Source organism: Odocoileus virginianus, chromosome 19 (assembly GCF_023699985.2).
Source record: "Odocoileus virginianus isolate 20LAN1187 ecotype Illinois chromosome 19, Ovbor_1.2, whole genome shotgun sequence".
NCBI lineage: Eukaryota > Metazoa > Chordata > Mammalia > Artiodactyla > Cervidae > Odocoileus > Odocoileus virginianus.
The window spans coordinates 9535026-9561119 of NC_069692.1; the positions used below are offsets into that span (position 1 = coordinate 9535026).

The 26094-nt window shown below is 37.0% G+C and overlaps 1 protein-coding gene across 9 annotated transcripts in view; it reads left to right on the forward strand.

Annotated features, from left to right (window-relative positions):
- DOP1A (DOP1 leucine zipper like protein A) overlaps positions 1 to 26094 on the forward strand; it is a 131568-nt gene that overhangs the window by 56907 nt on the left and 48567 nt on the right. For 4 of the 9 annotated variants that reach the window (XM_020878890.2, XM_020878895.2, XM_020878896.2 and 1 more), the window contains 11 exons: positions 5437 to 5536; positions 6279 to 6388; positions 7320 to 7428; positions 8888 to 9008; positions 11458 to 11577; positions 14831 to 14945; positions 15310 to 15339; positions 15634 to 15867; positions 21465 to 22086; positions 22750 to 23024; positions 24319 to 24471. In XM_020878890.2, the coding sequence (XP_020734549.2) occupies positions 5437 to 5536; positions 6279 to 6388; positions 7320 to 7428; positions 8888 to 9008; positions 11458 to 11577; positions 14831 to 14945; positions 15310 to 15339; positions 15634 to 15867; positions 21465 to 22086; positions 22750 to 23024; positions 24319 to 24471 (1989 nt within the window). The remainder of the gene's footprint in view (positions 1 to 5436; positions 5537 to 6278; positions 6389 to 7319; positions 7429 to 8887; positions 9009 to 11457; positions 11578 to 14830; positions 14946 to 15309; positions 15340 to 15633; positions 15868 to 21464; positions 22087 to 22749; positions 23025 to 24318; positions 24472 to 26094) is intronic. The other 5 variants (XM_020878894.2, XM_070449840.1, XM_070449841.1 and 2 more) reach the window with 2 other exon arrangements.

Genomic DNA, 26094 nt, shown 5'->3' on the forward strand with positions numbered 1-26094 from the left:
TTACTGCCAGTTTCAATATAAGGCATTCTTTGGAAATTCATAGATTCTTGATCTGTAGTTATTTTTAAAATTATATTTGAGTTGGATTCTTTTGTTTCATCAATCAGGAAGTACATAGAAAACAAATTTCCTTTTTAAGGAATGGAATTTCTGAAATCTGGGGGGAAATAAGATTTATTGATTTGGGTAAAAATATGGCAAGTGAAATAGATTATTTCATACCTTAAAAAAAAAGTTCTAACCTATCAAAAGCAAGAGGTACTGTATTCATTGCTAGCTGTGAGTGAGCCAAGACTCTTGAGACCTTCTGCCCAGCTGTTATTTTTTGTCGTAATGTAATTTATTCTTGGTTTGGTGATTGTGGGGATGTGTGTCAGACCATTAGCAGAGTTGGCTATAATTTGAAAGCTAAATGTCTAGTTGCTCTGACATTCTCTAGTACAGTTGAACCTTGAACAGGTGTTTGAACTTCATGAGTCCCCTTATACACAAATTCTGTCCAGTAGTAAGTACTGTAGTGCTATAGGGTCTATGGTTGTTCAAATCCAGGGATGTGAAGCTGCAGATATGGAGGTCCAACAAAATTATCCTTTTTTCAATTAGCTGTCAGTTCCCCTTAGCCTCCTTGTTGTTCATGAATCACCTATACTTTCATGACAGATGAGAACAGCTCACTTAAATCATAAATGAAGCTGGAACTTAATTGAATCAGTATCCTCATTTTTGAGGAAATCATCTAAATTCTTTTTGAGTTCTAAACTCTGATGAATGAGTTTGAACACCAATGTATAATTATTCAGAATGGTGGTGCTACATTCCTAACAAATATAATAAGAAATGAAGAAGTTATACCTTGGAGAAGTAAGTTTATTTCGCAAACATCATTAGCAGAAAAGACCATTATTTGGGGTTTTGTAAGAGCTGTGGTTAATACATAACTAGTGCATTTTCATTATGATTGGCCATGCTCAAATTTTTCCTTGTTACTTTATTCAGTTTGAAATTGAGTTGTTAATAATTGAAGATTTTACATTTTACTGCCTATACTGCTCCTAGTAGTAGGAACAATATTTTATAGGGGTAAGACATAAACTACCCCTAGTTTCTATTTTAAGACTTACCATCCTTAAGCCAGGGGCCTTTGTTCTGCCTCTGACTTTTCACTGAAATGCCTGCTGGGACATATCAGTATAGTCTAAACTTACCACTATAGAGGTGGGTAAGCTGCTCACAAGGTAAAAATGATTTTTTGCTTTTTAAAATGATCATAAAAGAAAACAAAGAAGAATATGACAAAGAAACATGTGGCTCAAAAGCCTAAAATGTTCATTATCTGGCTGTTTGTTGAAAAAACTTACTAACCTTTACTCCTAAACATTCCCATTGCTTTCTTCCCTTTCAAGCATTCAGCAATCTTAGTCCTTCAGCTTACTGATAGATGATTGAGCAAGACCTAAAGAATTAAGTCATGGTAGAGTTCACTTGAAAAGAACATGTAATCTCAGTGGACTAGTATTTCTCAACCTTTTTCCAACAACAAGTTCACTCAGAACTTGCTTACTCTACCACTTCTGTATCCCTACCAGCCAAGATTTTCTCCTGGCTTCCTTCTGTATAATTTGTATTATGAAAGCAGTAGCTATGTTGATTATGTTTCTTAAAAAGTACATACTCTACCCAGACCCAATTCTCTCTCCCCCATTATTATACCACATTATTAAGTTACCTGAGAAAAAGGATCAAAGGATCATGACAAAGGAACCTTTCTTGCCCGCTTCCCTCCTTTCCATGTCTTGCCTATATAAACTCATAACCAGTATCGATTGTACTTGTAATTGAAGAGAGTCTTCATTACCTTATCCCAAAAAGAGTGCTGTTAGGGGTGTTAGCACTTGCCAAGTTTGTTAGACTCTTTTTATTTTATTTTTTAATGAAAGTTCCCAGGTCGCTCTAGTAGTAAAGAACCTGCTTGCTAGTGCAAGAGATGTAAGAGAGGTGGAATCAATCCCTGTGTTGGGAAGGTCCCCTGGAGGAGGGCAGGCTACCCACTCCAGCACTCTTGCCTGGAGAATTCCATGGACAGAGAAGCCTGGTGGGCTAAGGTCCATAGGTTGCGAAGAGTCAGATGCAGCTGAAGTGACTTAGCATGACCCTAATCTCTAGAAGTTACACCTTTAGTTGAGATTGTAGCAGAATTTTTTTTCCATGTTAGAAATATGTGGTGATATCAGTAGTAACCAAGAAGTGACTTCTTTCTTTCTCAAGGATGTTTTTCCTCTCAAAATAAGATTGGAAGACATTGCTATTACTTTTCAGGATCTTGTGACAATATCTATGATGTGTATATCTGAGGTTAAATAGGTCAGCAATTCTTTGGTTTCATGGCCCCATTACACTCTTTAAAAATATTGAGAATTCTAAAAATTCTTTTGCTTATATATGGTAGATCTATGTTTATCATATTAGAAATTAAAACTGATAAATTTAAAATATTTATTTAAATATTAAATATTTACATTTAAAATTTAAATTCACTTAAAAATAATAACAAAGTTATCACTTTAGAACAAATGGTATTAAAGTATCTTATAACACATTAAAAAATTAGTACATTCTCACTGTTTATGTTTTTGTAAATCTCTTTAGTGTCTGGTCTAACAGAAAGCAGAATGCTGATACCTACTTTGGCATTCATTGTGGTGTTTTTTTTGATTAAAGTATTTGAATTAAGTTTGATCTCATACAAATACTAGTTGGAAAAGGAAAGTACTGCAATAGTCTTTTTTGTTAAAATAGTATATTCTTCTTTGGTGCTTTCCAAAACTTGACAAGCTATAGTTTTTTAAAAAAAAAACTAGTTGTAATATGAAGTCAAAAACCATATCAGTGAACTTTTCATAGTCTGTTTGATTAAAATCCACTGGACTTAAACTTTGAGTGGATCTTGTACCATACATGCTTTTGTAACATCACAGGTGGCTGTTTGGAAAGTGTTGTTTTATTGAACTTTTTGTGTCTCCCAAGTTCTCACACTTGGGCTTCCCTGGTAGCTCAGTTGGTAAAAAAATATGCCTGCAGTGCAGGAGACCCAGGTTTGATCCCTGGATTGGGAAGATCCTCTGGAAAAGGAAATGGTAACCCACTCCAGTATTCATGCTTGGAAAATCCTATAGACAGAGGAGCCTGGCAGGCTACAGTCCTGGGGTCATAAAAGTTGAACACGACTTAGTGACTAAACCACCAGGTGTTAACACAGCAATAAATGATCACATCTACTAGCATGACCACTGATCTCATCAGTAAGTTTGTTAGGTATTGGAAGCTTTCAAGTCAGTTCACTTCAATATAATTTCAATCCAAATACAGATTTTCCAAAATCTAATTTTCTCTTGGAAGCTCAGTTTTTATTATTTGTTACAATGAATATTGTTTTCCTTGAAGTAATAGGCTCACTTTGTTTATTTTTGAGAAAGTTTCTGCCTAGTGTCCAAGCCTGAATAATCATAGATCATGTCAGTCATTCTTTCAGGTGAAAGCAGAATGGCAAAAGCTAGTAGTTCACCTCACAATTCACATAGTCACACAAGTGTTTTTCCCTGAGACATCCATGATGCTTTAGTTTACAGCAGGAGTGCTTTATGTGTACTCCTGTCGTTGCACAGAATATTGCAGAATACAACATGTATTTGAGTTAAATATTTAATGCAATAAATGTTGCTGTCTAATCAGCAGCATTCTTAAGTGAAACTGACTTTTTTTATTTTTTTATTTTTACTGAAAATACATGATAGTAAAAAATACAATGACTGAAAGTACAGTGGCTGCCACTGCTGGCACGATTTCTGTTTGTGCTAAGATGCCAGCAGTTTTACCCACTATTGCATGAACAGAGCAAATGTTAACACATAAAAAAGGCAAATACCATCTTGGTGTTCTGTTATAAATATTTTCTTTACCTGTGGACCTCCTGAAAGGGTCTTAGAGATCTCCAGGAGTCTGGGGACCACCGTTTGGGGATGTTTAGATTAATAGAAGATATCTGTGTTCAGATGAGTAATGGTATTCTGGCAGCTCTTGATCTGTGTTCTTTAACATGTCAGTTATTTCTCTAAGATTCCTTTAAAATAAGTAAACTGGGTCAATCCCTTTCTACTAATGTCTGTCAAAAAGCATGGTGTAGTAAAAAGTTGCCTAGTCTGATTAAGGAGAGACGCATTCTCAAGCAGCTGGGGCACTAGCCAGACTTTTAAGTGCTTTGGCCCTGTGAGGGGCTCTGGTCCTTTGTTCTACAGTGGTTGTGAGACTAGTAGATTTTTACCTTACCTTGTAGTGGTCACATTCCAAAATTCTTAAGTGACTATCTAGTGATATTCTTAAAATTGACAGCAATTTAATTAACTGCTTTCTTTTTCTCTTTTAACTTTAACCCTTTCAGCTAAAACAAGATCTCCTTTAGTAAATCATATTTTAAACATCCAATTAAGGCTGTTAAGAAAGAAGCAAAAAAAAAAAATTGAACTATTTCTCTTTAAAAGACCTGGAATAAGATGAAAAAAATTAAGACTTGTTAAAGCTGGGTGATGGGTTCAAAAGTTCAGTTCAGTTCAGTCGCTCAGTCTTGTCCAACTCTTTTTGACCCCATGAACCGCAGCACGCCAGGCCTCCCCTTCCGTCACCAACTCCTGGAGTCCACCCAAACCCATGTCCATCAAGTCGATGATGCTGTCCAACCATCTCATCCTCTCTCATCCCCTTCTCCTCCTGCCCTCAATCTTTCCCAGTATCAGGGTCTTTTTAAATGAGTCGACTCTTCTCATGAGGTGGCCAAAGTATTGGAGTTTCAGCTTCAATATCAGTCCTTCCAATGAACACCCAGGACTGATCTCCTTTAGAATGGACTGTTTGGATCTCCTTGCAGTCCAAGGGTTCAAAAAGGGCCCATTATATTGTTTTCTGTATTTCTCTATGTTTGAAATACTGCAGATCAAAAATTTTAAAAAGAACAAGAAATGAAAAAGTTGGAATTGATGAAGACAGTGAACTTCTAAAGAATGTATGGTCAGTGTTGATACCACTGAAGACATAGTCTTCTCTTGTGTCTATCCCATCCTGCTCCATTTTCTTGGTTTTCTGTCTGATTTTGCTACTGTTGGATATGATAAAGAACTTGAAAATGGAGGTTAAAATAATTGAGTTATAGTTTTAGCTATACAACTAAATAACTGTTACCCACCTTTTCTTATTGTTTCTTAATCTGTAAAATACAAGTAATAATTCCTCTGTTTGGAAGATCATATGAGATAATGTTGTATGAAAGTACCTCATAAGCCCTAAAGTTCTGAACGTATTGTGAGGTATTATTTTTTTTTAAAGAGGAAAAAACTGTCATTTGTTTTTGTATGTGATTAAGTACGACCACATTCCCAACTGTTGCAGGCCACTCGACCAGATATGATCCGGATCTTGTCAGCAGCGCTGCACGTAGTCCTGAGGAGGGATATGTCCCTGAACCGAAGACTTTATGCCTGGCTTCTCGGTAGGTGTTTGCTGTGTGTGGTCTTATCTGGGAAAAGGATGAAGGGAAATTTTCCATACATAAGTATTATCAAGTTTATGTATGTCCTAAATGAAGAGACTAAAATTTACTCAAATAGACAACAGTAAACAAACAAACAAAAAAAAGTATTAGTGTATGATCTGAGGAAATCTCAAAAGCTTCTTAGTTGAAAAAGCTATATTAATCTATGGATCGTGTTCCTTGCCAAGATTTTTTTTTTCTCCTTATAAATTGAAGCTGTTATACTATTAAGTATGTAGACAAAGAAGAATAAATTGATAGTCAGAATTCTGACATAATATCCAAAACTTGAATCAGGACTTAGCTCCTGTCCCACTCATGGTACCTCCTCCCACTCAGGCAGTAAGTTGCTGTGCACACTTCGCTCTTCCGCACTTTTTGTCATGTTTGGCCTGTCTTTATGCTTCTACTGCCCAGAGCGAGAAGACACAATACAATTTATTTTGAATATTCTGAATCTTCAGTTATTTCACTGTTTGAAAAAAAACAAGATAATTCTGAAAGTATACTATGATACTCACTTATGTATTGAATTGGTTTCCCTTTATTAAACTATCTAAAATGATCTCTCTTGCTGACATTGATTGGGCTACTAATTGGTAAGTGTTTAGTGATGTTTCTGATTTGTTGTTTTGGTATTTAGTGAACAACAGTTTTAAGAATTCAGTTTTAATTTGTTTTACACTTTGTTTCCATGGAGGTTTTGATAACAACGGTGCTATCATAGGACCCAGAAGCACAAGACACAGTAATCCTGAAGAACATGCCACTTACTATTTTACTACCTTTTCAAAAGAATTGTTGGTTCAGGTAATGGAGCTTTCTTTTTTTTGTTGTTACTCTATGACCACTGTAGTTACTCAATAAGTAATCTGTATGTCAAAGTCCTGCCTTCAGTGAATTAATTTACAGTTGAAAGGGGTGGAGGTAAGACTCACAGATCTCCTAGGAATGACTGTAACAAGCCAATGACTACAGTAAAATGAATAAGTTATGGTAAGCTAGACTCACTTCTATGTAAGTCCTGAGATCTTTTTTTCATTTACTTTGTTTTCCTGACTTCATTATAACATAATTGCAGCCTCTCACCTGTCTGCCCTTGTAAAAGTTGGGACTCTTGCAAAATTAAGTGAGTGCCTATGTTACTTACTCTGAAATTCCAGGGAAATTTGGGTCGAAACAGGAATCTCAATGTGATACAACTACTATTATGATGGAAATGTTACAATGATCCATAGGTTTATTTCATATTATTTTTTACTTCAATTATGTTTATTCAAGATATCTCCAAATAAACAGGAAATACGTGGTATCTGAAACATTTTGAAATGAGTGAGGTTATGAGAATACAGTTTTGAGTTATTGAAGGGAAAATAATGGTGTAATAGCGATACTGCCCTGATAACAGGCAGAATTTAGGGCATGTTGGCTGTCAAGAGAAATGATTTTATCTTTTAGGAAATCAAATTCATAAATTTATTTTTCTAAATTTTCTTTAATTTTTCCACCTCTTTTCTAGAGACAATGTAAGCACTTTCTTTCAAGACAAATGAATATAATTATTTTCCCCCCAGCCAAGGAAAAAAGCCAGCTTTGGCAAAAGAGCTTCAGAAAAACAATAGGAGATGTAAATCTCTGTTTACACATGGTTGTATGTAAAAAAAAAAAAAAAAAAATTTAAAGAAAAAAAGCCTTTAAATGTGCTTACTTAAGTGACTAATATACTTTTTCTTTTTTGAAGGCAATGGTGGGAATCTTACAAGTGAATGTATTTGGAGAAGAGAGCACTTTAATGCAGGATTTAAAGCCTTTTCGAATTTTAATCAGTTTACTGGACAAACCTGAGCTAGGTAATATATGCTATCCTAAGGCATAAGATTACATGTGGTTGTTTTGTATTGCTACATAATAAAAATAAGACAAAGTAATACTTAGAAAAATTTTCGTATTTTGAGATGACCTATAAAGATAGGTTCTCAATAATTCCTTGCTTAAAATTCACTCTGGAACAGAGGTCCCCAGCCTCCAGAATCTAATGCCTAATGGTCTGAGGTGGAGCTGATGTAATCATAATAGAAATAAAGTACACAGTAAACTTAATGCACTGGAGTCATCCCCAAACCATCTCCCCTCCCTCCCAACCATCTGTGGAAAAATTGTCTTCCACAAAACTAGTCCCTGGTGCCAAAAAGATTGGCGACCACTGCTCTAGAACATTAAGATACAGATATACATCCAACCTGGGCTGGTGATCTGAACCACTACAATATTGTAAAGTAATTAGCCTCAACTAATACAAATAAATGGGAAAAAAAAAAGATACAAATATACATTCAACTGATGGATTATCATATGTCTACCCTGTACTATGTAGATAGCAGAGTCACTTTAAAGATGCTATCTAAGCTCTTCAATCCTGGCTAAGTTACTGAAATCAAAACATTGATGATCTGTCATGATTATCTTATAGTTTCCAGAATTCAAGGACTTAAGCAAAAATATTTTAGTCATATCCCTCAACTTTCTTCCCCACATCCTGTTTTTTTGTGTTTTCCCTTTCTTCATTGTGTATTTCTTATATATTTGATCTATTGGGAAGACAGTTATGTCAGCTGGTACAGAAATTAAGAAAAACCTGGGCAAAATGAAATAATAATAAGATGTAATTTTATTAAATTATAGATAGGTACTTTAGCAAATATACATAAATTCTCCTACCAACTCTTAAAATAAAAATGAAAAAATTAAGTATAAAGATAACTTGAGTTGTACCAATGGCTTTGAGAGTTTATCTTAACTATTATGTGGTAATAGATGAAGTTCAGAGAGTTTTTTAAGATTGGTATCTCTTACAGCAATAAAGGTTAGCCTTGTGAATTTTTGTATTATTTAAATTAATAATAGTAATATAAGTTACATTAATTGAATACCCATTATATTCTGGAAACTATGCTACCTATCTTACAAAATTTTTCCTAACCCTTAATACTGATTGTCCTGTAAGTTTACTCTTACTATCCTCATTCTACATGAAGAAGTTAAAATTCAAAGGAATTGAAATTGTCCAAGCTGAAAGAGCTTTTAACTGGCAAAACCAATTTTTCTGATTCTGTAATTTCTAAATAAACATTTGTTCAGTTATTTACTATTTTGTGTTAGCTTCTCAAGATGTGAAGTTTAGTTTCACTTCTGAAAAAAACATTATTTTTTCAAAATACTTGTTTTAAAGCATACTTTAATTGTGCCAGTTTATAGTTAATCATGATTTGTAATGTTAATTCTTATCTTTAATATGTGTATTAATTTTAGGACCTGTAATCCTAGAAGATGTCCTAATTGAAGTGTTCAGAACGTTATATTCTCAGTGCAAAGCAGAATTGGATCTTCAAATGGAACCACCCTTCAGCAAAGATCATGCTCAGTTAAGCAGGTAGATTACCAAAAAATTAAGCATGACACAAAAGTCATCATTTACTAATACTTAAAAGGAGACATTGCGTATGAAATTTGTGTTATGAATGAGTGAAGTTAAGGTCTTACTATATTTTAGAAATATGAACTTTCATAGTTAACTGCACTGACCTTTCAAACAGATATGACTGCTGTGTAGCCATCACCTTCCAGGGTTGGCTCTCAATCTCACCAGTTTAGAAAACTAAATTTTAGCTGTTAATGTGAAGATATAGATTCCAGGGAATTCATTCACACCTATCAAACTGACAAAAGATTAACTGCCACATATCAGTTAAAAATGAAAGCTGTACCTTGCTTGGTAACCCGGACTGGTAGATTGCATGGAGGAATGCCTCTTGGTGCCTTGACATACTCAGGAGACCAAAGTATAGATCAGAAAAAGACTTGAGCAGTCATTTCAGTTAAATGAATCAAAGGGCAATAGGTGTTCTTTACCAATTTTTTTCAACTGATAGTTAACTATTTCCTCTTTCGGATTATTTATCTATATATATGTGTGTGTGTGCGCTGTCACTTTAGTCATGTCCAACTCTGCAACTCTGTGGACTCTAGCCCACCAGGCTACTCTGTCCATGGGATTCTGCAGGCAACAATACTGGAGTGGGTGGCCATGCCCTCCTCCATGGGATCTTGCTGACCCAGGAATTGAACCCTCATCTCTTACACCTCCTGCTTTAGCCAGCAGGTTCTATACCAGTAGCGCCACGTGGGATATATATGTGAGAGTGTGTGTGTGTGTGTGTGTGTGTGTGTATACATATATATATAATATATATTTAATGGCTGGGACAAGTCAGATAATGTTAACATATCCTATTCTCTAAGTCAATGGTAGATACATGTTGACAATCTTACTTTTTCATTTCTTTTCTACTTTAAGGAGCGTACTTTTTTTTCCCAGTCTCACCTATCATTATGACAAAGGATTCAAGAGAGCAATTTCTTTTACATACTTTGCATTTGATTTGATTTATTTGGCCACACTGTGTGGCTTGTGAGATCTTAGTTCCCTGACCAGGAATTGGACTCAGGCCCTCAGCACTGAAAGTGCAGGGTCCTAACCACTGCGCTGCCAGAAAACTCACACGTTGCATTTTAGTAATGTCACCTTGGTGAGCCTTTGGAGATAACCTGGGCTTTCCTAAAACATACTTTTATATATTAAAGCTTTTTAAGACAGTTTTTGCTTTCTGATAAGTAAAATCCTCTCCAATTTTTGTTTGAGAAGTAACTGTTGACTAACCTCATACTGTGTGTGTGTCTGTGTATCAGTCACTCAGTTGTATCCCGATTCTTTGCGACCCCATGGACTGTACCCCACCAGGCTCCTCTGTCCAAGGAATTCTCCAGACAAGAATACTGGAGTGAGTGGCTATTCCTTTCTCCAGGGGATCTTCGCGACCTAAGGATTGAGGTCTCCTACATTGCGGGCAGATTCTTTTCTGTCTGAGCCACCACGGAAGCCCAGCTTGTGCTCTGTTTCATTTTGTACACTGCCTGATAATTTAGTTTGTCCTGTGAAGTATTCAGGGCTTCCCAGGTGGCTCACCTGCCAATACAGGCGACAGTAGGAAACATGGATTTGATCTCTGGGTTGGGAAGATCCCCTGGAGTAGGAAATGGTAACCTACTCCAGTATTCTTCCCTGGAAAATTCCATGGACAGAGGAGCCTGGTGGGCTACAGTCTATGGAGTGGAAAAGAGTCGGACACAACTGAGCTCCTGAGCACATAGAATATTTAATTAGCTTTGTGCTATAACATGCTTGTTGTATCGACAGTATCTCACTATATATAAAAACAATTGTTTTAATTGTTAAGGGTGAAAGGAAATGGTAGGTTGGTGAGTATTTAATAGGCTACAGGGTTCCCACTTGAAATAGCAAAGTTATTTTTTCTTGATGGAATTTCAGTAAGAATGACTATTCACAGTATTAGTTCTTTTTGTTACTGAAACTCACAAAATAAACTTAATCTTTCTCAAATAAATCCTGAATAGTGCAGGGAAGCAGACAAAATTCTTTCAGAATCAAGGCTGTCAAAATCAAATCACAGTTCAGTTTATATGTGCTAAGGAAAACAAAGGAATTTAATGCCAAATTCACAATCAGGCTCTCAGAATAGTTCAGAAAGAACTTCCTGTTCTGCTGGAAGCACAGCCTTTTCTCTTACGCAAAGCTGATTTCTGAGCTTAATCATACATTTAAGTTATGACAACCCAAATTTGGAAAAATAACTGCACATAAAGTGATAAAGTGGCAGTGGATAAAAATTACTTGTTGCAGTATTGTCATTTTCAAGTTTTCTAGGAACACGTACTCCCCTAATAACTTTGCAGTCACATTAAATCTGAAAATGTAAATGTTAACATTTATCAGTTTTTTTATTTCTTTTTTCTTTTTTTAGTAAATTAAGGGAAAATAAGAAAACTGCAGAACTGATTAAAACTGCCAACCTTCTCTTTAATTCCTTTGAGCCTTATTATATGTGGGATTACGTTGCGCGTTGGTTTGAAGAATGTTGTAGGTATGTTAAATTGTTTTATTCATTTTAATCTAATATCATCCATAGCCAGTCTTTGTTTTTTCTTGAGTTTAATGAAAAGAATATTCTTTTATACAGTCTAGTACTACTACTAACAGTTATTATTTATTTGATGGCCATAATCTGTCTCTGCTGTGTCCTTCTAGAATACAGATTCATTGATCATATAATCTTAGCTTTAAAAAGTAGTTTAGAGATGAGTTATTGAGTCAACAGCATAGATGAAAGATTTTTCCCTTTCCAATCTTTAGTAATCTAGGTTTTCATTGTTGTAAGAGGAAATAGCAAATTTGTGCTTGGTCAGCATACTCTCCCAAAATGCTTCTCACTTTGAATAACAAAAAATTCCTTGGTGGCTTTGTGTTTTTAAAAACATAGAAGCAGCCTATATTGTCATCCACCCCTTAGGATTTACAGCTTAAAAAATGCCCTGAAAACCCAGTAATACTAGTAACTCTGAGTAGAATTTTTATCTGGATTCTAGACCAAATCCTCTCAGAACCAGATTGATTAAACTTCAAGCCTCAATGGCATATAGTCAACAAGTAAGCATTTATGATCTTGAATTTAGAAGACTTTTAAAACTATAAAGCATTAATCCCTTTAATGATTTAGAAAGCTGCTTGCTTACTCATTGAACTGCTACTGCTAGACATAGAGAGAGTCCCTGTCTTCAAAGAGCTCATAGCAAGAGCCAGTAAGACATGCACATGCTTATTCCTAGTATTAAAGGCTACAGGTACCTTAGAGAGATTATGATGTGGAAGGAATATAGAAAGGCAATGCCAAAGAATGTTCAAACTACTGCACAATTGCAGTCATCTCACACACTAGCAAAGTGATCATCAAAATTCTGCAAGCCAGGCTTCAACAGTACGTGAACCGTGAACTTCCAGATGTTCAAGCTGGAGTTAGAAAAGGCAGAGGAACCAGAGATCAAATTGCCAACATCCATTGGATCATCGAAAAAACAAGAGAGTTCCAGAGAAACATCTACTTCTGCTTTACTGACTACGCCAACGCCTTTGACTGCGTGGATCACAACAAACTGTGGAAAATTCTTAAAGAGTTGGGAATACCAGACCACCTGACCTGTGTATGCAAATCAAGAAGCAACAGTTACAACTGGACATGGAACAACAGACTGGTTCCAAATCAGGAAAGGAGTATGTCAAGGCTATATATTGTAACCCTGCTTATTTAACTTATATGCAGAGTACATCATGTGAAATGCTGGACTGGATGAAGCACAAACTGGAATCAAGATTGTCGGGAAAATATCAATAACCTCAGATATGCAGAGAACACCACCCTTATGGCAGAAAGTGAAGAAGAACTAAAGAGCCTCTAGATGAAAGTGAAAGAGGAGAGTGACAAAGTTGGCTAAAACTCAGCATTCAGAAAACTAAGATCATGTCATCTGGTCCCATCTGTTCATGGCAAATAGATGGGGACACAATGGAAACAGTGAGTGACTTTATTTTGGGGGGCTCCAAAATCACTGCAAATGATGACTGCAGCCGTGAAATTAAAAGACACTTGCTCCTTGGAAGAAAAGCTATGACCAACCTGCTGCTGCTGCTGCTAAGTCACTTCAGTCATGTCTGACTCTGTGTCACCCCATAGACGGCAGCCCACCAGGCTCCCCCATCCCTTGGATTCTCTAGGCAAGAACACTGGAGTGGGTTGCCATTTCCTTCTCCAATGCATGAAAATCAAAAGTGAAAGCGAAGTTGCTCAGTCATGCCCGACTGTTAGCGACCCCATGGACTGCCGCCTACCAAGCTCCTCCCTCTATGGGATTTTCCAGGCAAGAGTACTGGAGTGGGGTGCCATTGCCTTCTCCATGACCAACCTAGACAGCATATTAAAAAACATAGACATTACTTCATCAACAAAGGTCTGTCTAGTCAAAGCTATGGTTTTTCCAGTAGTCATGTGTGGATGTGAGAGTTGGACCATAAAGCTGAGCGCTGAAGAATTGATGTTTTTGAACTGTGGTGTTGGAGAAGACTAATGAGAGTCCCTTGGACTGCAAGGAGTTCCAACCGGTCCTGTTTTTTCCTTGGGAGGACTACTGTTGAAGCTGAAACTCCAATACTTTGGCCACCTAATGCAAAGGGCTGACTCATTTGAAAAGACCCTGATGCTGGGAAAGATTGAGGGAAGGAGGAGAAGGGGACGACAGAGGATGAGATGGTTGGGTGGCATCACCGACTCAATGGACATGGGTTTGGGTGGACTCCGGGAGTGGGTGATGGACAGGGAGGCCTGGCATGCTGTGGTTCATGGGGCTGCAAAGATCTGGACACGACTGACTGACTGAACGGAACTGAACTTTCTACATTCACATGTGTACACACACACACGCAGATGCATGCATGCATGCATGCACCGTTCTTTATTTGACCTAGAGTACTCCCTGAAGAACATTAGCTGAACGTAATTAGCATAGACTCTCCCTGAGCAGCATTCTCTGAGCCTTCGTTGATGCTGCTCCTGAGCCTTCACTCGTGCTGTCTTGTAAAATACTCTTCTCCCTCGCCCATCTGGAAAGGTCCGATAAAGAGGTCCTACCCCCTCAAATCTGCATCAGAATCTGCTTCTCATATACTATCACATTGTCACATTATTTGTCTCTAGGCTTATATTCCTTGCTGGCTAGGGACTGGACCATTCTCTTTGTGTCTTCAGGGTGTAGGGCAGTGTATGATCATTTAGGATTAATACGATGTAATGTGCGTGTTTGTTGGAGGAATGACCTCTGCTACTTGGATCAGAAGAGGCTTCCTGGAGGAGGTAACGTTTGATCTCAAACTTTGAAGAATGGCTGCGTTCTGGATGTGAAAGGATGAGGTTAGGGGAGAATGACAGTCCAAAAGGACAAGTTGGTGTGAACAAATGCTGGAAATCAAGCAACAAATAATGCATTTTAACTAAGAGAGGAAATATATAGTGGGGGGAATGGGGAATAAGTCCCAAATAGAACCATCCAGAATACTCAGAAGTTCAGGATGGGGGTTACAGGGAGAGGTTCAGCCTAGCAATCTTGCTTTGGGAATTTTCCATGTAGAGATGCATAGTGTCCTAGAGGAAAGGGAACATACTTCATCACAAGACCTTAATTATGTGCATCCCAGTGTTGATGTGACTCACATTAAAAAGGCAACAGTGTAGTCACATGTATTCAGATCACTTGATAGTATACTTGATAAAGTGAATTTTGTCCTTTTAGGAGGACACTGCATGCCAGACTTCAGACTGGGCCTGGAGATAGTAGTGAGTCATCTGAGTTACAGCTGACCAATTTCTGCTTACTGGTGGATTTTTTGTTGGATATAGTTTCTTTGGTAAGATCACCTTGGTAAAAAAATAATGGGGAAATGTAATAACACAGCTCAAATATTTCATGTTGAAGATAGACCTCATCTTCACATAAGTATCGTTTTTAAAATTAAATTGATTTTCCCTTTGGCTTAGCTTTTTAAATAAAATTTTTCAAAGGTTTTGTCCTCTGACCTATATAATCTGTAATACATAGACAATTCTTATAAGTGGAATTTATTTTGTAATTGCATGTTATTGAAATCTTACATGTTTAGTATATAGTAGTCTATTGCTGCCTTTGTATTCATTAATGATTCTATTAAATGAATACTGTTGGAAATCTTTTCCCCTTTTCTCTCCTCAATTCTTTGCTTTCTCCTTTTGAAGCCTACTAGAAGTATGAGGGTGCTATGTCAGGTATGACATTCAGCCTGTTTTGTTTTTAACTGATTCTATTTACTTTTTTATGTTATAATTTCAGTATTATAAGAGATAAAACTGGGGTTCTTCTATAATACATGCTTTGAAGTACTTAAATTGAGAATTTTGGAATAGAAATTTTATGTCATTAGTAATAAATGACCAGTGTTAATTAAGAGCATGATACATATAAAGTTATTTCCTTTTTCTAAATATATAAATTAAAAGCAAATAACATAACTGTGGGGTTATACACTGTGTAAACTTTTGTCATTTCACATTTATTTTCAGGAGACTTACATTGAAATCCAGACAGAACACTTACCCCAGTTGCTGCTCCGAATGATATCCGCCCTGACAAGCCATCTCCAGACATTGCACTTGACCGAACTCACAGATTCGCTCAGGCTCTGCTCAAAGATTCTTAGCAAGGTTCAACCTCCTCTGTTATCTGCCAGCACTGGAGGGGTGTTGCAGTTTCCAAGTGGGCAGAACAACTCAGTCAAGGAGTGGGAAGAAAAAAAGGTAATGTTTCACTATTATTTTTCGTTTTAAACCAAATATATTTCTTCAAGGCAGAACAGTTTCTAACTAAAATCATTGCACGTAATCATTTAAATATTAGTGAATCTTTCCTTGTTCCCAGTGTTCTGTCAATAGACTGTTCTGTAGGCTTTTTTGGCGCCAGTGGAATATAACTGTCTGTATTCACACTTTGCAAGAGAAATATATATAATTTATATATTATAAATTATACTATATAATTATATATTATATATTTTATATTATATATAATTTATATTATATATAATTTATTACAAGCAACATATATAATTTAAAATTTTCTGGTAACTACATTAAAAAAATAGAAACAGGTAAAAATAATTTTAATTATATTTATCCCTTTAGAGCAAATATATTGTCATTCTAACATGTAATCAATATAAAATTGATGTAACATAAAAAATATTAGACATTTTACATTTTTTGGTACCATCTTCAAAATTCTACTGTGTATTTTATACTTATAGCACATTCAAATACTAAATTTTTATTAGAAGTACTTTCTCTGTACTTAAGTTCGTAAAATTTACATTTGGAAAATTAAATTCACTTACCCAGGTTGTTCTAAACATACTTGAAAGTTTTCTCAGAACTAAACTAAGTATTACTTCTAAAATTTTAATTAAAATTGATTGTATTAAAAATTTTAATTTCTCTGTCAAATCAGCACATTTCAACAGCTCAGTAGGCCACATGTGTCCACAACTATCCTATTAAACAGCAGGCTTATAATCCAAACTTTATTGGTCCTTTTCATATGCACACTAAATTTTTGACATGTTCTTCTAGAAATCCAGAATCTTTTTGCTCTCCTCAGTCTTCCAGATTCTTAATGCTTACTTTATGATGTTGAATAGAATTGTAACATAGTTGACTCTTGAACAACACAGGTTTGAACTGAGTGGGTCCACTTATATGCAGATTTTTTTTTCCACTAAATATATTGGAAAATTTTTTGAAAATTTGTGACAATTTAAAAAAACTCTCAGATAAATCATGTAGCCTAAAAATACCACAAAAATTAAGAAAAAGGTATGTTATGAATGCATAAAATATACATAGATATACATATACAAAAGGTGTTTTAATCAACTATTTATGTTATTGGTAAGACTTCCAGTCAACTGTAAGCTTTGTAATTAAGTTTTGGGGGGTATCAAAAGTTACATGTGGGTTTTTGACTTTGTAGGACCTCAGTTCCTCTAACCCCCACATTGCTCTGGATCAACTATAATTTTAATGTTTGGCACTAGTAGCATATTTAAACAAGTATGGAAAAAATCAAGAATTTGAAAGCTTTCAAATTTATAATATTGCAATTCTTTTCTGGTGAATATTAACACAAACAGTAATGGAATCATGTAATTTTATTGAATATAGGCACAAAGGCACTATGTTAAAACAAAAATTAAAAAATTTTTAGCATATAAGCATTTAAGGATTCGTTGAGTTAAATCTTGTGTTTGTGTCTTCACCCTTACTTTTTTTTCAGTTGCTTTTTAATTTTGTCAGCCTGGCAAAATATTATCAGGATGATCTCATACAGCCTTTTCCATCAAGTCTTAACCCTAAAACTTTTTTCTTGTACTCTCTAAATATATTGCTTTTCACATATGAAATGAGCATTAGCACCAAACAATTTAAATATATCCCAGATTATCCCACATAAACTAAAACTAGTCTGTCTTATTTTCCTTCCTACGTGCTTATTATTTATATGGTATGAATATCAATTCCATTGTTGGACAGTGCATTTTGTGTGCTATTTTTCTTTTATGCCTCTAGTATCTTCTTAGGAATAAAACTAAAATAGATGTTAACTGTTAACTGGTTTTTTTTTTTTTGAATGAGATTTCTGAATGTTGGAGAGGGACTGTAGTGTTCTCTCAATAGCATGTTCACATATTATGTAGAAAACATCTGGAGGCCCTTTATTGGTGGTTAGAGGTAAGGTAAATAAGAACACCAATTCATGTTAAATGAAGAATAATTCAATATACTTTTCTAATACAGTGGTTGATTAACCTTAGATACGTTTCCTGTGCACCCCACCTTTAGATTTTCTTGCCTGTTTCCGGAGTATCTATGTTGTTTTTCTGTTTTGGGGGGGTTTTTTACTGAAACTTAATGGTATTATCTTCACTGAGATGTCTAAAATTGATCATATTTGAAAGCTGAGAGTATTTTCTGTATCCCCTTTTTTTCGGACACTGTAACTGATAGAATGATTCTTTTAAAAATTATAAATCCAATTTTGTCTCCATGTACTTAGTACATTTTTGTAAAATCAGTGCCCTGGATCTCTATACCCAAATGTCCAAACATGTCATTCCTTTCTATTTTCAGAAAGTTACTTTATTGTAAAGCTATCTGAACCATAGTTATGTAATACAGACCATACAACTAAATATTGTAAATGTATGCAAGTGTAACTGAATTTATAGTATGAATTCTATCCAAAATCACTGCAGATGGTGATTGCAGCCATGAAATTAAAAGACGTTTACTCCTTGGAAGGAAAGTTATGACCAACCTAGACAGCATATTAAAAAGCAGAGACATTACTTTGCCAACAAAGGTCCATCTAGTCAAGGCTATGGTTTTTTCAGTGGTCATGTATGGATGTGAGAGTTGGACTGTGAAAAAAGCTGAGCACCGAAGAATTGATGGTTTTGAAGTGTGGTGTTGGAGAAGACTCTTGAGAGTCCCTTGGACTGCAAGGAGATCCAACCAGTCCATCCTAAAGGAGATCAGTCCTGGGTGTTCATTGGAAGGACTGATGCTGAAGCTGAAACTCCAGTACTTTGGCCACCTCATGTGAAGAGTTGACTCATTGGAAAAGACCCTGATGCTGGGAGGGATTGGGGGCAGGAGGAGAAGGGGACGACAGAGGATGAGATGGCTGGATGGCGTCACCAACTCAATGGGCATGAGTTTGAGTAAACTCCGGGAGTTGGTGATGGACAGGGAGGCCTGGCGTGCTGCGATTCATGGGGTCACAAAGAGTTGGACACGACTGAGCGACTGAACTGAACTTAATAACATCCATTGTTCTATAGTCTTCATATGAAAAAGATTAATACAGAAGTAATAATAAGCTAATGACAGTTTTACCATTTAAACAAGATTTGTGTTTTTTTAATGTATTAATGCAAGATTTTTCAAAGGAGAGAAATGGACAGGTTCAGTTCAAATGGCTACCTCTAATCTTTGGCATTATAATGCAACAGTTCTTATGCTGTTATAGAGACAGTGGTCTGCTACCATGAAGGGAGTGTGAACTTGGAATCATCTAATCTGAGCTCTTCTCCTAAATACTAAGCTTATTTTCTGTGATCTTGGGCAAGATTTGTATTGAACTTCCCTGAGCTTCAGATTTCTTTTTTTTTTTGTTTTTTTGCCTTTGAAGTACAGAAAATAACCTCCCTCCATTCAGCAACCACTCTGTGTACCCAGCGCTGGACCAGGCACACCTTGGTGAACCCTTCCCAACACTTTCCTTCTACTTGGGAGACACACATTAAACAAACAACTACACATTTAATTATAGCTGTGCTAAATGTATGAAGGAAAGTATAGAGTGGTCGGAATGTGGGAATTGGGGTGATCTGACCTAGATCAGGGGCCAGGGAAGGCTTTCTTGAGGAAGGATTGTCTGAGTGAAGCTCTAGAGGAGTCGGCGCAGGTGAGGTGGGAGGCAGAGAGCACTTGACAGAGCAGGGAGCACCTGCACAGGCTCTCAGGCAGAAAGGAGCGCCCCGCAGAAGGTGAGGGGCCAGGCCTTCCAGAGCTTGTCACTGTCCTCAGGCTTTTATTCTTCATCTGAGGAGCAATGGAAAGACACTGAAGGGAAAAAAGCAAGTGACATAGTCAGATTTGTGTATTAGAAAAGTTACTCTGACTGCAGCGTGGGGTATGGATCTGAGAAACAGAAATGGATGTGGGGAGATGTGCAGTCGTGCAGGTGAGAGGTGGTGATAACATGTACTAACACCATGGGGGGGTGAAGGCGGAAATGGATGGATCAGCCATGTATTGAGGAGGAAAAGTCCATAAGCGGTAGTAATGGATTGGTAGGTAACGAGTGATTGCTAACATTTATTGAGTGTTTAATAAGTGGCAAGTACTGTGTACACAGGGGCTTCCCTGGTGGCTTAAATGGTAAAGAACCTGCCTGCAGTGTGGGAGACCTGGCTTCGATCCCTGGGTCGATAAAATCCCCTGGAGAAGGGAATGGCTACCCACTCCAGCATCCTTGCCTGGAGAATTCCATGGACAGAGGAGCCCGGTGGGCTAATGTACAGAGTCGCAAAGAGTTGGGCATGACTGAGCGACTAACCCTTTCACTTTTTTCCCCCACTGTATACACTATCTTAACTTAATCCTCATAGTAATTCTTAAATGTACGAAATATTGCCATCTCTGTTACCCAGATTAGGTAACCTGGGTTTGGAGAGGTTTAGTAATTTGCCAAGTGGGAAAATGTCAGAGCCTTAGCAAACTAACGGCCAGCACCCTTGACCACTGCCCTGGAATGGCTGTAGGGAAAGTGTGGAGCAGTGGTGGGTAAGGCAGCAAGAAGCGCCCCTCGCTGTCTGCCTTCCCGGTCGGATGAACAGTTGTGTCCCTCACTGAGGCAAAGAACTCTGGGTGAGACCCAGCTTTGTGGCAGCATTTAGAGTGTTTATCTTCAGAGATCTTCCCTAAGATCACTTTTTATTCAAGTTCAAATTATGCTCTGGCACAATTGACCAAGGAGTTCATGATGTACACAGCTTTTGTTTACTTAAACTAAACCAGAAAATATGCTTGATGGTTGTACTCATCCTATATTTATAGAAAAGGAACAGTTAATCTATTCTGGCTCTATTCTGCTTCAGTAGTTGGTTTGTTTTTTGTTTGTGTTATAATTAATTATCTCTTCTAGATTATAAATAATTCCTTTTGTTGCTAGTACCTAATGTGGCAAATAGTATGGGTTCAATAACTGTTTGTTGAAAGAGTGTAAGATTAATGGCAAACATTAAAACAGAACTTTTACATATTTCAGACAGACGTTTCACTTTCATATGGTCCTGAATAGAAGACCTAGTAGATTTTATTTCTAGTTCTTAAAATGTAATTTTTTTTAACCTTGCATGTCTCATTTCCATGCATTATGTAGACATTAGGAAAGTGACTTCATGAAGTAGGTTGAATAAATTGTTACTATTTTGAAACAAGGATATAGATTTTAGAGAGTTTTACATATACATATTTTGTCCTCAAGAACCTAAGCTTAAGTTATGCATATAGCAAATAATAAATATTTCTTGAATGACTTAATATTAATATGTTAATTAGAACTGTGTCAGTATTTCCTGTTATCATAGGTACATGAATCAATTGTAGAAACTGTTTTGAGTTAACCAGATGTATGGATTAAATTATGAAATGTGAGTTAAGTCGTGAATAAGTCTAATCCATAGCTGACTTCTTTCAAAATGTGACTATTTAATTTTAATTTCTCATATATACATGTAGCTACCCAGCCTCCTGCTCTTTTTGCCGTCTACCAGGTCTCATCAGTTTCTCTTGAAAATCCCACCGAAGTATTCGAAGATGGAGAAAATCCACCCAGTAGTCGCTCGTCAGAGAGCGGGTTCACTGACTTCATACAGTATCAAGCAGACCGAACTGATGACATTGACCGAGAACTGAGTGAGGGGCAGGGGGCAGCTGCCGTCCCGATTGGGAGCACCTCCTCTGAAACAGAAACGGCCTCCACTGTGGGGTCTGAAGAAACGGTCATCCAGCCCCCTTCCGTAATCGCTCAAGGGACGGCACCCCGAAGTGGGAAGACAGCCCAGAAAACCGCAATGCAGTGCTGCTTGGAGTATGTCCAGCAGTTTCTCACCAGACTCATCAACCTCTACATCATCCAGAGCAACGCCTTCTCTCAGGCTGTGGCGCCAGAGCATCAAGGGGATCTCAGCGGAGAACAGGGGGAGACTTCCAGCTGGGACCGGGATTCCCAGGGGGACGTGAGAGAGAGAAATATAAGTAAACAAAAAGCCTCCAAAGAGTACCTCCCCGCCTTCCTCGCTGCCTGCCAGCTCCTCCTGGAGTGCTCCAGCTTCCCCGTGTACATCGCTGAGGGGAGCCGCCCCTCAGACTCACACGCCGAGAAGTCAGACTCTGGTAAGGCGCGCTCGGTTTATTTATTTAAAATATCTTCTGTAGCATGCTTCCCACCCACTCACCCTTTATTGTAAGGAATGCTTAGATATTAAAACTGGGATTTGATTTCTTTTTTTAGCCAGCTAATTTTTAAAACTGTGGCTTTAATTTGTAAGTTTTTTAAAACAAAATACTGTCATTTTGAGGAGATTGATATGTTGGGGAATTCTGTGATCGTGATGTCTCACAGTTTGTTGGCAAGCAAGCAGACGCTAAGAAGGAAATTAACTCCTTTCTCTGGAGAAAATTAGTGGTAACATTCGGATCTGCTGATTTCCTTTATTATGACTAGCATCATATAAATTTACATTCCTTTAAATTTGTGTATGACACACACACAGAGTGCAGTGAGCTACATAATATTTGTTGATTAATAAACTTTTTTAGGACAGAAACTGGATTGTGTGACTTAGCACAAGAAAAATACATATTAAAAAATTTATGAAATTCCTATTGCTGCTTTATTTTCTTGAAGCTCTAGTGTATGTGAGAAACCATGGTTTTGTTAACAGAGCAAGGCCAAAAGTTCTTAAGTGCTTTGTTTTTAGAAATTAACTTGGAAGACAGACTATGCCTGAAAGGTTCACTGTGATGGACTGTGTTGGCTTCCGGCTTCCGTTTCAGACTGGGAGCACGTGCAGCCTCCGCTGTGGCTCCAGACGCTGATGAACGCTTGCAGCCAAGCCAGTGATTTCAGCGTGCAGAGTGGTGCCATTTCACTAGTGATGGACCTGGTAGGATTGACTCAGTCCGTGGCCATGGTCACTGGGGAAAACATCAACAGTGTGGAGCCTGCCCAGCCCTTAAGTCCAAACCAGGGACGAGTAGCTGTGGTGATTAGACCTCCTCTCACGCCGGGGAATCTGAGATACATAGCTGAGAAGACTGAATTTTTCAAGGTAAGTTTTAAGAACTACAAGCATGACTAAGATGAGACTAGACCTGATCTGCTTAGCAGAGATTTAAAAGATGATAGTCAGGCTTAATTGAACACCTCTTAACATTGTACTATAAGGAAAAGATACCATATACCATATTTGATCAGTACTGCTTGGCCAATCCTGTCCTCAGTTTTGTGAGGAGGGAAAAAGAATAAGGGGAGTATTGGGGTAAAAAGTTCATTCATACTGTAAAATATATTTCCAGATGAAGTGGTTGTCACACTTTTGCTTTTCATAGAGTACAACCTCAGGTCTCCAAAATGTCCAGGAGAAGTTTTCCAACCCTAAATTGTCTGATGATCATCTGTGATAACATGATGTCATTCAGAAAAAAATGCATATCCTTTGATTTGTTTCACAGCAGTACATACGATATCCTTGACATAGAAAGAACATCAAGTATATTTTGCTTAAGCAGGTAGATTCTTTATATATAAAAAATTTTAATCTTCAAGTCATTTTATCCCTCAGATAGTCCATCTGGCTAGATTAGAGCTGGGTTCTATCATCTTGGTGGTGGTGAACCCTGATGACTGACTGATGCCTTTTTATTAGTGCTGTCGTAGATAATCATATGCTGTGTTAACACATGTAGCACTGAAATACACACAGCCTATTTTATGGTTTAAGAAGTTTGGATATTTGAACTATGAATTATATTTCACTTTGCGACATACAAACATAAACATTAAACTTCCCTCAGTGCAGGGTTTCAGTTCAATTCAGTCGCTCAGTCGTGTCCGACTCTGTGACCCCATGAATCGCAGCACGCCAGGCCTCCCTGTCCATCACCAACTCCCAGAGTCTACCCAAACCCATGCCCATCGAGTCAGTGATGCCATCCAGCCATCTCATCCTCTGTCGTCCCCTTCTCCTCCTGCCCCCAATCCCTCCCAGCATCAGGGTCTTTTTACATCCTCTTAAAGATAGTGTATTCTAGCATCACTTTACTAAACATCACTAAAATAGTGAAATAGGGTCTTATCTGGACCCTGTAAAAAGTGCTAACATATCTGATGTTTAAAGTAAATTTAGTTAAAGGACTGTCTGTTGTAAGATATCCCAAAAACCTGGATGACGAGAAGCAAGCAGATGGAAAGCTACACTTTTAAATCTCATTTCAGTGACATAATGAGTATTAAGACCTTCTAGGTCTGGCAGTCAGAGGCTTGTTTGTACCTAATAGGAAATGTTTAAAAGTTCTCATTTACAATTGTGTAACACTGTGACTTTTACATCTTCTTTTTAATAGCATGTAGCTTTAACATTGTGGAACCAGCTGGGAGATACAACACCTCAGCACCACCAGAAGAGTGTGGAACTGTTTTATCAATTACATAACTTGGTTCCTTCATCCAGCATCTGTGAGGATGTGATAAGCCAGCAGTTAACCCATAAAGATAAGGTAAATTCTTCTCTGCCGATCCTGTGCCCACCTTACCCCCTGCTTCTGTTATACTGAAAGGCAAATTAAGGAAACCCTAGGAAAATTGTGGCATCCAGTATCTGAATAAGATAACTTCATTCAGAATGATTATCACGTCTTTAAATGTGTTCTATTCGTCTTAGAGGAAACTTCTTTGTAAAAAGTGACAGTAATATGAAAAATCAAGCAACCCAAATCAAATGCTGGGTTTATTTTGTGATTCTGGAGTGGGGAATGATGATTCAAGTTGTTGCTGGTCTGAGTTCTTGGGTTGTTTACAGATGTGTTCAGTGGTCTCAGTTATGAAACTGATGGATTCATTTACTAATGTGTGTGAAATGGCATTTGTAAGTTACAGAATGCTAATATGTGAGGTTATGGGCTTCCCTGATGGCTAAGATGGTAAAGAATCTGCCTGCAATGCAGGAGACCTGGGTTCAGTCCCTCAGTCAGGAAGATCCTCTGGAGAAGGGCATGGCTATCCACTCCAGTATTCTTGCCTGGAGAATTCCATGGACAAAGAATAAATAAGGATTTTGTATCTTATGTATATGAAGTGTGAGTCATACGTGTCAGTTAAAGATGGCTGAGTTATGAGCAGACCTGAAAAGAAGCTGTAATGATCATTCTGATTGACCTGGTCAGGGTAACCTAATGAAGTTTGTGGTCTTCCCGTGTCTGTTCTCTTATGTTAATAGAAAATTTTGTTGAACAGCTTTTAGAAGTGGATTGCCCTCATTTTAAAAAATTCTAAATGCTAGTGGGTTTGAATAGGTTATATTCCAAAAGGCTTTGTGTTGAGTAAATGAAGCATTTGGCCGCAGGGAAGTGGCAAATGGAGTGAATAAGAGGAATGAAAAGTTTATTTCAAGAAAAATGTTAATATTCTAGTTCTCCTTCAATACATTCTTTAAGAATTGTTCAGAAATTTTTAAATAAAGCCTTGTATTTTAATGTAATAGTTTGTTTTACTTTAAGTATAAATCTAGGACAAATTATATCCCTGTTTACTTGTATAGCATTTCTAAGTTCTGAATAAGGATATTATATATCCACGAAAAAATTAAAGTATCAGTTATTACTTTTTTTTAATGTGTTTGTATTGGTTGATGTACAAATGCAAGCTTCATTGGAAAAGCATGCATTAAGTCCACAGGAAAAGCAGGCATTCCTCTAACCTGTCACAGTTTAGACAGTTGCAATCTGATTTGGGGGATCTTTTACTTGATGGATTCTACAAATGCTGGAGAAAGACTATACAATTTCTTATAATCTTATAATTTCTACTAACGCATTATTGTCTAATATCTAATATTGATCATTCTAAATAATTTATTCTTACATTATTTTATCCATTGTTATCACATAATCTTTTCCAGATAATCCCAAAAGTGATGTAATAGTTTTTGTGTAGAAATAGAGTTTTTTTAAGTCCTTAAATTTTTAATCTAATAAACCAGCTTTATAAGTGGTGATAAGTTCATTTGAAATTAATATATAATTTCTAGGAGCTAAGCAAATTATATAGTGCCATAAAATTAGTTTTGACTACTGTTTACTTATATTAAAATGAAGGGGAAAGTGCTTCCTGTAGTCAAGATA